The 13,863-nt window shown below is 42.3% G+C and overlaps 1 protein-coding gene across 1 annotated transcript in view; it reads left to right on the top strand.

Moving 5' to 3' along the window:
- Positions 1 to 354: 354 nt before the first annotated feature.
- The window catches only part of lancl2 (LanC lantibiotic synthetase component C-like 2 (bacterial)), a gene marked incomplete at its 5' end in the record, with an annotated part of 82,068 nt that continues 68,559 nt past the window's right edge, over positions 355 to 13,863 (top strand). The window contains one exon of the mRNA XM_080019986.1: positions 355 to 513. Coding sequence (XP_079876112.1) covers positions 355 to 513 — 159 coding nt within the window. The remainder of the gene's footprint in view (positions 514 to 13,863) is intronic.

A 13,863-nucleotide genomic window follows, 5' to 3' on the forward strand; every position in this document is an offset into this window, starting at 1 on the left:
AAATATACTTTATTTATAATGTTGATATATTTCTATTGAACTAAGTTAAATTTAGTTTCAACCAATTAAAACTACCTTTAACGAACCCCGAGACGTGATGTGCGATCGGATAATTTATGGCTAATCCAGGGTCAGTTTTCCGTAAAACATTATTTACATGTCATCGCCAACATGAAGTGAGTAATCAGATTGGCTCCAAATCAGCTCCATACATTTCAGTCGTATGAAAAACCGTGGAAGTAGAAATGGTTCAATTATCGTGCACCTGGCAACGCTGCATTACGACGCATCGCTTTTTTTTTTTTTTTTTTTAGCCCGGTGGCGCGTATTTGACCCGTGCGAGCCACCGTAGAGATGGGGGACAACGTATCGAAACGGCTCAAGTTTGCTACGGAAACCGACATGGAGGAACGCGCGTTTGTCAACCCTTATCCAGACTGGGACGAAGGTGCTTTCATTCCCATCTCGGGGCCAGAATCGGATTGCAACGGGCCACTGGATGCAGGCGGGAAGGTGAGAGGTTTTGACTAGTGTCTTTGAAATAAAAAAAAATGGCTTACGGGTATTTTTGTGGCTAACATGCTACAAAGCTATCCTGGGTAGAACTGGAAGGCTCAGCTTGCGGATATATTACATTTAGCAGACGCTTTTATCCAAAGCGACTTACAATTATTCAAACACCGACGGACGCAGCCATCAGGGGCAATTTGGGGTTAAGTGTCTTGCTCAAGGACACTACAGCATGCTAGCAGGAGGAGGAGCCTGGGGATCAAACCAGCAACGTTTAGTTTGCTAGATGACCAGCGCTACCTCCTGAGCTATCTGTAATTCTAGTGGGGTCACCTGATATGCAAATAGGGTCGCCATAAATTTGTAAAAAATAGGAAAGTTTGTGCTTGTGACATTTAAATAAATGTTAATTTGATTTCCTGTTCTCAATAATCAAATCATAGTATGACTATGGCTCAATGCACTGTTTTTAAATAGAAACAGTATTTCTTTAGGGTCAAATTTGAGTAATTAAAAAAAAAAATTGTGATTAATCGCACCAATATCATGTATGTGATTGTCGACTAAAATGTTCCGTCATATGTAACTCTTCATTTAAATCGCCATCTGTCACTTGAAAAGTATCCAATAGCAAAGAAATGTCAATATTTTAAATTGCTCGAGCATGAAGGTTTTCAGACCTAAAACTGGGGTCCTGAGCAAAAAAAGGTTGGGAACCCCTGGTGTAGTGGGACATGGCACCATATTCAAGAATATCTGCCTCCAATTCTTTGAATGATGGAGGTGGAAATCGACATCCCACTCCTTACTCATAACTTTTCATAAACGATTCAATGATGTTGAGATCATGTTATTTAGGAGGCCATGATAGGCGATGTCTTGATACGGAAGGAATTCTGCACACAATTCACAAATAAATTTGCAGAATCCACAAATCTGTATTAAAGGGGAGCTATTGTGTAAAACTCACTTTTTCGGTGCTGGTGCACATATATTTGTGTCTCTGATGGGCCTGTTAACACACAAAGTTTGAAATAAAATAACTCAGTCAGTTTTTTGTGGGCTGTGTATTTCAGAAAACATGTCATAACATGCCGTTCAGCTTTGCAGCCCTGATCGACCTCATTCAGGGCTTCAATAGAATTAGAACCACCCTCAATCTGAGTTACTCCACCCAGGGCTGAAGCACCACAGGACCCGCTAGCATCAAAGCTAAGCATGGAAACTGCTCTGTTGGCTGCATAGGCCAGCACAAATCTTTTAAAAGAAACAGGAATTAATACCCACTGTCCGTAATAAAACTTCAGACGAAGGAAATGTAAGTGTTTAGAAATAGATATTCTGTGTATTTCTTAAAAAAAAAAAAAAGTTTGGGATAGATAGGCTGCAGCGCACACGCTGTTCATTTTTCAAACAAAACCAATAAAAATACTGTGGTTTTTATTGTAAATGTATTTATTTTAATTTTCCGACATTTACATGAAGCAAAATATTCCCGATGCATCCTGGTGTGGTGTCGGCAAGGGAAGTCGGAACAAATTTTTAAAATAGTCCTTGTAGATCTAATATGAGTAAAGATTCAGCAACTGGATTGCTTATTTCTCACCTCAGAGTTGCTCAGAAACAGATTTTGGTGGACTGATAAAGTGAAATCAATAAAAGTTTACAAACTAATAACAACAGAACCCAGCGTAAAGCTCAATCTCCATTGGCTCACAGAACCCGGAACTTGCGTCCAAACCCCATTGTTCAAAGAACGAGGGGGCCTGGCAGCTAGTTTACATTTAAAGCTACACACACAGAAACAGACAAACATGTTTTGGGGACGTCGGAGACCTACATTAACTTCTTGAAAAGGGGCATAATCGGTCCCCTTTGAGATTTGTGAATGAAAAAAAACACTTGAATCTTGAATATCTTATGTAACGCACTCATTCTGTCGTCTTAAATATTTTACAAATGTAGCATCATTTGTATGTGAGAATACATTTTAATTTGTTTTTATTGCTTTTAACTTTCAAATGCTTTCACATGTTTACAAATGGTTCATTACACTTCCTGTTCATGAGGTTTGAGTGGATGTACGGACTGGATCCATGCTCACAAGTAAGACATCATTTATTTGTGCTTGGAGAGATATATTTATCTTTTTTTTTTTTTTTTTTGCTTAAAAAAAAAATCGAAATAGAGATTTGCGGATTAAAGCAGAACTATGTAACCTTTGGGATTTGGCGTCCCTACAGGTTCTGAGTGCAATTGCACTTTTACACCACTGTCGTAAAACTCGGTCCAGTGTCCGAAAATAATTTATTTTACAAGACAAATTTGAACCTTATTGGTCACATTTCAATAACAGTCTATGCTACAAATGCAGATACAAACGCAGATACAATGTACATCTAGGTTACTGCAGCCCTTGTACGAACCTCGCTGCTTCAACTAGCGCTCAGTCCACAACTCCCCCTGAGCCTCTGGCCCTGTGGCGAGAGACGGCTTGAGGAGGGACGGGACCCCCTGCTCGGTAGGTACCAGATGTGCTCTGCCTGGCAGATCGGCTCGCATGCGTGCAGAGGGTGAAACAAACCCCGTGGCAGAATAAAAGTGAGGGCAGGCCCGTGCTGGCTGACGTGCAGGTGCTGGACGCACCACTGACCCCACTCATCCAACCGCGCTGTCCGGGAGGTGGAGTGGCTATGTTTTGTATGAGCATTATTACCGGACATTTGTCCGGCAAGTATTGTCTACTATTTTATATTTTACCAGGTTAAAAAAACGGTAATTACCGGAGCCAAATATCATGGAATGTGACATACGTGACGTAGTGCCTTAAAGTGGAATGCACTTTCCCCAGGGTTTCTTACCCGAACACAGAAGTGCAAGAACAGGCATTAGGGTGGCTGGGTGGGAATGAAAGACTTGCCATTCTCCATATTAGAAGTCAGTGTACTATCAAAATGATTTTGAAGCTGTTATTTTGAGGTATAAAAGTTACATATACTCCTTTCCCATTGCACCAAAAACCTGGTAACACCCGCGAACATCCGGCATTTGTCACCGGCATTTGTCACCACAAACCCGGGTCTCCGTCTGAGGTCAAATGACCCGACACCTTGGTCCACCCTCTAATTTTGGCCCCTTTACCAGCGCAATGCGAAGTGTATTGAAGTTCTGGAAGCTGGTGTATGAATAGACAGGAATAACCATGTATCATTCCATCATTTCATATCTGATTTAGAATAGAAAATCAAAAGTTATTGACTTTTTTCTGCACGAGGGACCATAAAATGTGAGTGTGGGAATCACACAGTGGGGACACAGCAGAGAATCCCCACCCTCCCTGCCAGTACCTGCTCCCCGCCGCAGAAGGTGTGCGCACCGGCAACATGAAGTATCCTTGCTTCCGGTGCTCCATGCTGATTCTACTGTAGTCTTTTGAACGGCTCAAAATACTTTTTTTTTCCAAGGTTTACAGTTTTATGTTGTCGTTTGTTGCAGTTGCTGCCCCCTATACTGTTTTGTCCTGAATTACACTGGAACCATGACACGCCCCTTTTCTGGCGTGTTCGTCATGTCAAACCAGAAAAAAAACAGCATTTCTCCTGGCAATGAGAAAGGTGTCAGGCGCCTATTTTTAGCGGGTTTACCCGGGTTTTTTAAACCCAGGTCAGGGTGGTGGTGCGGACCTGGCTCCAGGCCTGCGGTCCGTGCCTTGCGCCCGCAGCCCAGGTTCTGCGGCTGCATCTTTTGCCTGCACATGCGAGTGGGCTGTACGTGTGTGCCTCAGGGGTGCAGGGTCTCCTTGCGCTCTCTGGGACTGGTTTATGCTTCTCTGGGCCGGGTGTTGCTCCGCAGGCCTCTTGTGTCTATACGGCCGCGGAACTCAGGAGTGGCTTTGGGGCCTTTTTGCTGCTTGGAAGCGATACGATATAATACTGACCTCATACACCAGAACAAATTAGGACAACTCCCGGACACACACACACACACACGACAGGAAGAGGCAACATACCAAATTGCTGTGCCACTTTTCCTAGACTTACTTAACTCTGAGGGTGAGGCCCGCCCCACTGCAATTGGCCAGATGCCCCATCCAGCCGCAAGCCCCGAGCGCCCATCCACGTAGCAGTAACTATCAGTGCAGGACACCTGGTTGTCAGCCCGTCGCCCGCAGGCCGCCAGATATGTGGGCCCTCCATCACCCGGGGCACCCGCTGCAGACAAGCCACACAGTGGGAGCAAATGCTGACAGCCGCCTCCCCGCACACCAACCCACACCCACGACAGCCGCCTCCCCGCACCCCAACCCATACCCACAGCAGCAAGCTTCCAAGGGGCCCCAGAAGGCACCCGTAAGCGTCCTCCAAGCATGTCGAACCCGAGTCACTCGCTCCCCTCCTGTCCAGCAGACCCTGGTCTGGTTGTTCGGAGGACGATTTATGTGCATGTAGTATATGTGTTCTTAGCTAATATGAGTGGTATTAAAATTGCAGAACGGACGAGAAGCACTTCGGGGCAGGAGCGTGATGGGCGAGATTGCAGCCGCCCGCCACATACCTACCCACATAGCTCACACCACACCAGTCCCGCAAACCCCAGGCCTACTATGTGGTGTAAGTACTGAGTTTGAGTTCTGGCGCTGGGAGAGATAGGCGAAGCACAACCAGATCAACGCAGGGGTGCAGCAAGCCGGGCAACGGCGACGCGGCCTCACACCCCCACCCCCCTGTACGGGAGGCACCCAATCCACATCGACCAACCAAGTTTGCAGAGCGGCCTGCCATGCGCCCCCGCCGTGCCTGGCCGCTCTGGCATCTTACATGGACCACAGAACAGAGGGCGGCAGACGGCCCACCACCCCCAGCGACATAAAATAAAGTTTAAAAGCTTTATGAGTTGATTTATGATTGATTTTTATAAGTAACGGAAAAAAAAATCTTTGCAGTCTGTGTTTTATTTGATACTTGCAGAATTGTAATCTTCAGAGGGGGAGAAACAAAAGTCAAGACAGACAAGAGCTGTGATAACACTAACTCCTTTGGCATATGTTCACTGACGCTCGGGGCATGTGGTCAGGTGGGGCATCTAGCCGGTCGCATTATGGTGGGCCTTGCCTTTGCACTGGCCGTTGGTGGGCATGGGGGCCCTGCCAGGTCATCTGCTGGGCGGCCAGTTCTGGCAGGGTGTCGGTCTGTCGGCACTTCAGGGGTGCAGGGTCTCCTCTCGCTCTTTGGGACTGGTTTGAGCTCCTTGGGCCATGTATGTGTGTTGCTCCACGGGCTCCTGGCTTCTTTGGTGGCTGGGGGGTCTTCTGTGGCTGTAGGGCATGGTGCTTTTCTGTGGTTGTGGAGTGTCTATACGGCTGCAGGACTCAGTGGTGGCGGGGCGCAGGTAGTGCTCATACTCGTAAAAAAGCTCCGATGCTCAAACCCGATACCAACATAATGTAATGTTATTGCGTTGTTTACGCTCAGAAAAGAGAGCAAAAGAAAGAAAATGTCGGCTGCTAAGAGGTACTTCAAGGTAAACCAAGAACATTAGATAAACAATTTATCTATCGCCTGGCAATATTCCATAATTGTCCAGACTGCATATCTATCGCTGTCGCTACAGCGGAGCTCCTCTAGTGATAAAAAGTTTGATTTGGTTCTTGACAAATCACTAAGTAAAACGAGTCGTTAGATTTGATTTAGTTGGTTTAATGCACGGTGAGCGAAGGGGGACTTCCAGTGAATGAGAGTGAGATTGTCATTTATTATTTTAAGATTTTTTGCAATGATTGCAGTTTATTTTGGAATGGCAAGTGCCATATAAATATAATATAAATGTATATTTGGACTTAAAGGGAAAGACTTTAATTTGAAGTTTGAACTGGACATTCCATGTTAGTGTGAATATGTAATGTTGGGTCCAACTAAAACTCAGTAAGAGTTACAGGTTGCATTTTACTGGAATTTAGTGACAGTCCCATATTCTATTTTACAGTATCTGTTATCGTTCCAGGTTGTATTTTATTGGAACTCAGATGATTTCATGTTCCATTGTTGTTCCATTGTTAATAATGAACAATAATAAAAAACAGCAATCTCCCTCTTGTGGTAACTGAAAATTGCATCATTAGTCGGTATGTAAAGCTGTCCCATCGTGAGCGTGAGCGTGATCAGATCAGATTTGTCAGTGACGTACAGCAGATATACCCAATGAGACCAAATTATAAGGAATTTTAATTTCTCGGATCACATAAATGAAGTTCAAAAGGATTGGTGGACAATTTAACATTTATTTTATAGTCAATGTTTTATGAACATAATAAAAAAAAAAAAAAATTTGAAAATCAGAATTCGGCAGGTCAGACTTACAATAAAGGAATCGGAATCGGCCGAGAAAATTGCAATCGGCATAGGGCTGCACAATTAATCGTATATTAATCGCGATGAGGATATTGGCCTCCACAATTAATTGATAATGGCTGGGGGCGATTATTTTTTTATAATCTTTTTTTTCAAATTAAAATAATATTTACTTTTTATTATTCAATTTGTGACAAGGTGTCGCCACTCCAGAACAAAGACAAAGTGTATATTAAAAGCTTGCTCTGGTGTTAACCCAATTAACCCAGGTTATTGTAGTTTTAATACTCCTATTACTACATAACATCATATAACACAGTCAATTAATTCTATTATATAATTATAGAACCCAGAATCGCGATTGCGGCGCCTCCCCTTGCGGCTGCCTGCGCGAGCACCTTATGTCAATTACGCACATTTTGGTATTTTTTAGTATTTTTGGAGCTTATAGAGCTTATTGTGCGTAATCACCGGGTGTCATGACATTTCAATGCATATATGTATGACCGTATGTATATGTATGTGACAAATAATCTCTTGAACTTGAACTATTCATGGGTTGATTTGTCTGACCAATCACAGGTGTTGATGATAAACTATTTCCGTCCTGCTTTACAAAACCTCTATGACTAATGCAGGAATACAGTAGGCTCCACAAGGCAAAATTTAAATATACCAGCGAAGACGATGAGCAGAGGAAGGCGAAAGGTTAGTTCCAAAAAAGGGTTCATTTTCCGTTGTGTGGAATAACTTCGGATATCGGGCCAGTGATGTTAATCAGGGGGAACACATAGTTTGCAAAGTGTGCATTTGCATCGTGTCAGCGCCAAGCGGCAAAATGACTAATAAACTAATGACTTTTAAACCACCTGAAAAGTCATCATAAAGTTGAATATTATGAACAATGCATGAAGGCCAACCCCACAAAAAACCTTCAAACACAGACATCCATAAGGGGGACATTGCATAACACAACTCAATATCGAACACATTCTCAAAGACTTATTGAAATAACAGACGCTATCGCCTTCCATTTGGCAAAAGAGATGTGTCCAATAAGCATTGTGGACAGTCCCGGCCTTAAGAAAATGGTCAACACTTTGGACAGAAGATACAAGATCCCGTCACTTAACCATTTCTCCGGAGTGGTTTTGCCTGCGCTGTATGAAAAGTGTCGGGGGGGCGGGGGGTAGAGAGGGAGCTTGCTGATGTTCAGTATTTTGTGACCACAGCTGACCTGTGGTCAATGAGAATAATCGAGCCATATATGAGCCTGGGGATTGCAGGTGGAGAGACTCGTCTGCATTACCACAGACAGCAGATCCAACATAATCAGGGCGGTCTTTCTGAACAACTGGAAGCTCCAGTGTTTTGGCTACAGACTTCATCTTGCCATAGGTGAGTAGGCTAACTGATGTATTAAGAAAAAAAGTAACTACGTAAATACAGCGGGGCAAAAAAGTATTTAGTCAGCCCCCAATTGTGCAAGTTCTCCCACTTAAAAAGATGAGAGAGGTTATTTTCATCATAGGTATACCTCAACTATAAGAGGCAAAATGAGAAAAAAAAATCCAGAAGATCACATTGTCTGATTTTTAAAGAATTTATTTGCAAATTATGGTGGAAAATAAGTATTTGGTCAATAACAAAAGTTCATCTCAATACTTTGTTATATACCCTTTGTTTGCAATGACAGAGGTCAAACGTTTTCTGTAAGTCTTCACAAGGTTTTCACACACTGTTGCTTGTATTTTGGCCCATTCCTCCATGCAGATCTCCTCTAGAGCAGTGATGTTTTGGGGCTGTCGCTGGGCAACACAGACTCTCAACTCCCTTCAAAGATTTTCTATAAAGTTGAGATCTGGAGACTGGCTAGGCCACTCCAGGACCTTGAAATGCTTCTTACGAAGCCACTCCTTCGTTGCCCGGGCGGCGTGTTTGGGATCATTGTCATGCTGAAAGACCCAGCCACGTTTCATCTTCAATGCCCTTGCTGATGGAAGGAGGTTTTCACTCAAAATCTCACGATACATGGCCCCATTCATTCTTTTCTTTACATGGATGAGTCGTCCTGGTCCCTTTGCAGAAAAACAGCCCCAAAGCATGATGTTTCCACCCCCATGCTTCACAGTAGGTATGGTGTTCTTTGGATGCAACTCAGCTTTCTTTCTCGTCCAAACACGACAAGTTGAGTTTTTACCAAAAAGTTATATTTTGGTTTCATCTGACCATATGACATTCTCCCAATCCTCTTCTGGATCATCCAAATGCTCTCTAGCAAACTTCAGACAGGCCTGGACATGTACTGGCTTAAGCAGGGGGACACGTCTGGCATTGCAGGATTTGAGTCCCTGGCGGCGTAGTGTGTTACTGATGGTAGCCTTTGTTACTTTGGTCCCAGCTCTCTGCAGGTCATTCACTAGGTCCCCCCGTGTGGTTCTGGGATGTTTGCTCACTGTTCTTGTGATCATTTTCACCCCATGGGGTGAGATCTTGCATGGAGCCCCAGATCGAGGGAGATTATCAGTGGTCTTGTATGTCTTCCATTTTCTAATAATTGCTCCCACAGTTGATTTCTTCACAACAAGCTGCTTACCTATTGCAGATTCAGTCTTCCCAGCCTGGTGCAGGTCTACAATTTTGTTTCTGGTGTCCTTTGACAGCTCTTTGGTCTTGGCCATAGTGGAGTTTGAAGTGTGACTGTTTGAGGTTGTGGACAGGTGTCTTTTATACTGATAACGAGTTCAAACAGGTGCCATTAATACAGGTAAGGAGTAGAGGACAGAGGAGCCTCTTAAAGAAAAAGTTACAGGTCTGTGAAAGCCAGAAATCTTGCTTGTTTGTAGGTGACCAAATACTTATTTAACCGAGGAATTTACCAATTAATTCATTAAAAATCCTACAATGTGATTTCCTGGATTCTTTCCCCCCATTCTGTCTCTCATAGTCGAAGTGTACCTTTGATGAAAATTACAGGCCTCTCTCATCTTTTTAAGTGGGAGAACTTGCACAATTGGTGGCTGACTAAATACTTTTTTGCCCCACTGTAATTGAAATGTTTCATATATAGACTATGTGATGGTTGTGTTAATACCATTTAAATACACTTGGTAGTATAATAATAATAATTAATAACACAACAACTACTACTACTACTACTACTAATAATTAGTATTAAATGTGTACAGAAGCAGCCTAGATTTTATTCTGTGCTTTGATTTTTACATGAAACTCAATGTTCTTCTTTAGAGAATGGAATGAAGGATCCTAAGATTGTCCGCATCTGTAAAAGTCTGGTGAGCTGCTTCTCCTACAGCTGCAGGCGTAAGAGGGAGCTAAAGTTCGGCACAAAGGGAACTGAAGCTTCCAGAGCACTCACTGAAGTCGATGTGTTCCACCAGGTGTGGATCGCGGCATGCCATGATAAAGAGAGTCATCCAGCAGAAGAGCGCCATTGCACATCATGTCTGTCAGATGACAAAAAAACCCAACATCTCATCCCCACATGGCAGGACAGTGACGTACTGGAGGCCATTAACAAATCACGCCGCCCTCTATTTGAGTTTACTGATGCGCTTTCCAGCGAGAAGTCTGTCGGTGTATCCTTTGTAAAGCCAGTCCACCTTTTCAACTCCTCTATCTTGAAAGTTGAATATGATGATGTAGACCTAACAAGAGCCATCAAGACCAAAGTCCTGGACTACCTCAATGAAAAATACAGTGACCCACTGACACAGGAACTGCTGGACATGGCCTCTGCTGTTGATCCTCAGTTCAAGCTGAGATTCGTAAAGGAGGACAACGTGGTGGCAATCCACAATCGACTGGCTTCTGAGATGACGAGGGTGGGTGAAGTCATGGTTATATTTATGAAATTAAGTAGATCAAAATGTGCAACTTTGCTCACTGTGCTGTAATTTACTTTCTGGATATGGATTTTAAAAACGTTAAAGAGTTAAATTGAATTTGTTTTTCGAATTTTCTTTACCAGGAATGCCCTCCTGTTCCCCAAGTGGAGACCACCTGGACACAGTCTGATGAGACTGCTGAGGAGGCCGAGGCACCCTGTGCAAAGAAGACGACGACCTTGGGCAGCTTCTTTAAGGCTACTGAGAGGACGAGGACCGAATCTACCAACTGGAACGAAGTGTAGCCTCTGAGCTACAGTCCTACCTACAATTAAGCACCCTTGACAATGAGGAGGACCCAGTGGAGTGGTGGAGGGAACATCAGAAACTCTTCCCACGGCTCTCAGAACTGACAAAAATGTTCTTATGCATACTGGCTACATGTTCCAACTTCTGAGAGGGTGTTTAGCACGGGGGGAAATATTGTTACTTGCCTCCGCTCCTCTCTTAAACCAGATCATGTTGATAGGCTGGTTTTTCTTGCAAAAAACTTGCAGGTATAATTTAACGGACCTTCTTGTTAGGGATAAATCATTTTTATTTGGGGCCATGTGGTGGCGTTCTACTTTCTTTTTTGTAAAATGTAAGAAGACTGAATTCTTGTGAAGAAAGTCCTATTTTGATTAAAAGATTTGTACATTTGAGTTTATTTATTTATAAGTTTATTATATATATATATATATATATATATATATATATAAAATTAATTAATTGTGAAGGCAGTTTTCTGTTCAATAAAAGAAGTTCCCCAAAATGGATGAATAATCATGATAAATAATCGCAATCACAATATTGAGCAAAATAATCGTGAATATAATTTTAGCCATAATCATGCAGCCCTACATTGGCAGTTGGTAAACATGTTCAGTAACTTTTGAGATTATGTATTTCAAGGGGTATATCCAAATGCGATTAGTGCATTTTGTAAGCTGCTATCTGTTTTATCCTGTTATTGTAATGCACACTGACTAACTCCAAAAAAATAAAAGACTGCTCGAGTTTAATATCAGTAGACTGACAGGTTTCCGACTGATGATTCTTTCAGCGGCAGCCTTACTCACCTGTGGACACATCTCACACACACACACACATACATGCGGACTCATCACAGGCACACACCCCCGAACACCCTCCTAATTAAATCCTTCCGTTTGTCTCCCTCCTTTACTGCCATAGCTGTCACAGAAAGAGGCAATGTGCCAAATTGCGCCTTCAATTTTCCTGAACGTAATTATGTTTTGTTGATACATATTGTCATCTAATGTTTCTATGTTTTTCCTCGTACATGTTTGTTTCCATGTTTGTCTCACCCTTTGTGATTCTCCCTCTCTTAAAGAAGTAACAATGTTACTTCATAGACCAAAACATGGTAAGCTCGTTGTCCAAAGAGGGGGATTGGTGGTGGTAGGGATGCCACGGAGAGAAATTTTTCCCACTATTTATAAACATATGACAACACTGGTGTTAACAGTTACACCGGACATTTTCTAACCGTGGGGGGATGCAATGATGCAATGGCATCAAAATACTCTGTTGTATAACAAGCATGCTGACAGCACAGGTTAAAAAAATAAATAAATACTATGTACGCTCCCACACATTCTCTGAGCAATCACTATTAGACCTGCTAACCTGCACACATTTTGTGTACCAACTATGCAATTCTTAGTCAAAATACAGAGATACGACATGCCAGCTGACACTACACAAAAAACCTCAAATTGTATTTATTTTATACACATATATACATATATATAATTTAATGACAGCAATCAGTAAAAAACAATACCGTCCATTTAGTGGGTATTTAAACTACATCCCTCAGATTGGACCAGATGCTACAACCTGTGGTTCTGTAAGCCCTCCCTCCCCTCTCACTCAACATCCGCTGATATGCAGCGCTGAGTGGTACTTTATTATCCACCGAGGTGTCACGCTGCATTTCTCAGGTAAAATGGGAAGTGGGAGAGTTATGAAGCACAAAAATGTGACCATAATGTTAACATATACTGTAAAACCCGAGATGCACCGATCGATCATGAGAGGAATAAGTCGGTTTTCATAGGCCAATCAGTGTCAGACATATTTTCAGATTCTGTGCCGGCCAAATTTACACGCCCTATGCTGTGCTCATATACTGTAGTCGTAAAAATGTTAATTTTACTCAAACCCGATACTAACGTAATGTAACGTAGTTGTGTTGTTGTCTATGCAGACTGCATTTCTACCGCTGTCACAGCAGAGCCCCACTTGGGATGAAAAATTTGACTTTTTTATGTGACTCAGTTCTTGACGAATCACTCAGCAAAAAGGAGTCGTTCGTTTTGATTCACTTGGTTTAACGTACGGAGAGGGAAGGAGGACTTCCAGTGAACGAAGTGAGAGAGTCAGCCATTTATTTAATTTCTTTTTTTTTGTAATGATTGCAATTAATTTGCAGTATCATATAAATATAATATAAATGTATATTTGAACTTAAAGTGAAAGAGAGTTTAATTTGAAGTTTGAACTGGACATTTTCATGTTTCATGTTATATGTTGGGTCCTACTAAAACTCTGTGAGAGTTACAGGTTGAATTATACTGAAACTTGGTGACATTCCCATATTCAATTATATCGAAACTCAGTTTAATGTTCTTTTATTGTTCCATGGTGAATAATGAACAATAATAAACTGTCAAAATCAGCAATCACTTTTTTGAAATATTTTATTGAAAATTGCAGCTGTAGTCTGTATGTGCAGCTGTCCTATCATGTGAGCGTGATCAGATTACGAGATGTGTTTGTCATCGCTGGCAGCAGATTGGAAATCAGAATCTGCAGGTCAGACAAAAAAAATCTGAAATAGGAATCGGCCAAGAAAATTTCAATCAGTGCATCTCTAGTTGGTTAATTTGTTTGGTAACTTTACAAGATGATGCATTTCAAGGGGTATATCTTAATGAGATGAATTTGTATACTGTATATAGTTAGCCGTAGTAGCTTGCATGCAATGTGATTAGCCTCGTTACGAGATGACTAAGGTGGGATGGAGTCATTTAGCTGCAGTAATTCAAACGCCATGGTGACTCCCTGTTACACTATTGTGGTAACAGGGA

The sequence above is a fragment of the Zeus faber genome (genome assembly GCF_960531495.2).
Source record: "Zeus faber genome assembly, chromosome: 19".
In the NCBI taxonomy this organism is placed as follows: Eukaryota; Metazoa; Chordata; class Actinopteri; order Zeiformes; family Zeidae; genus Zeus; species Zeus faber.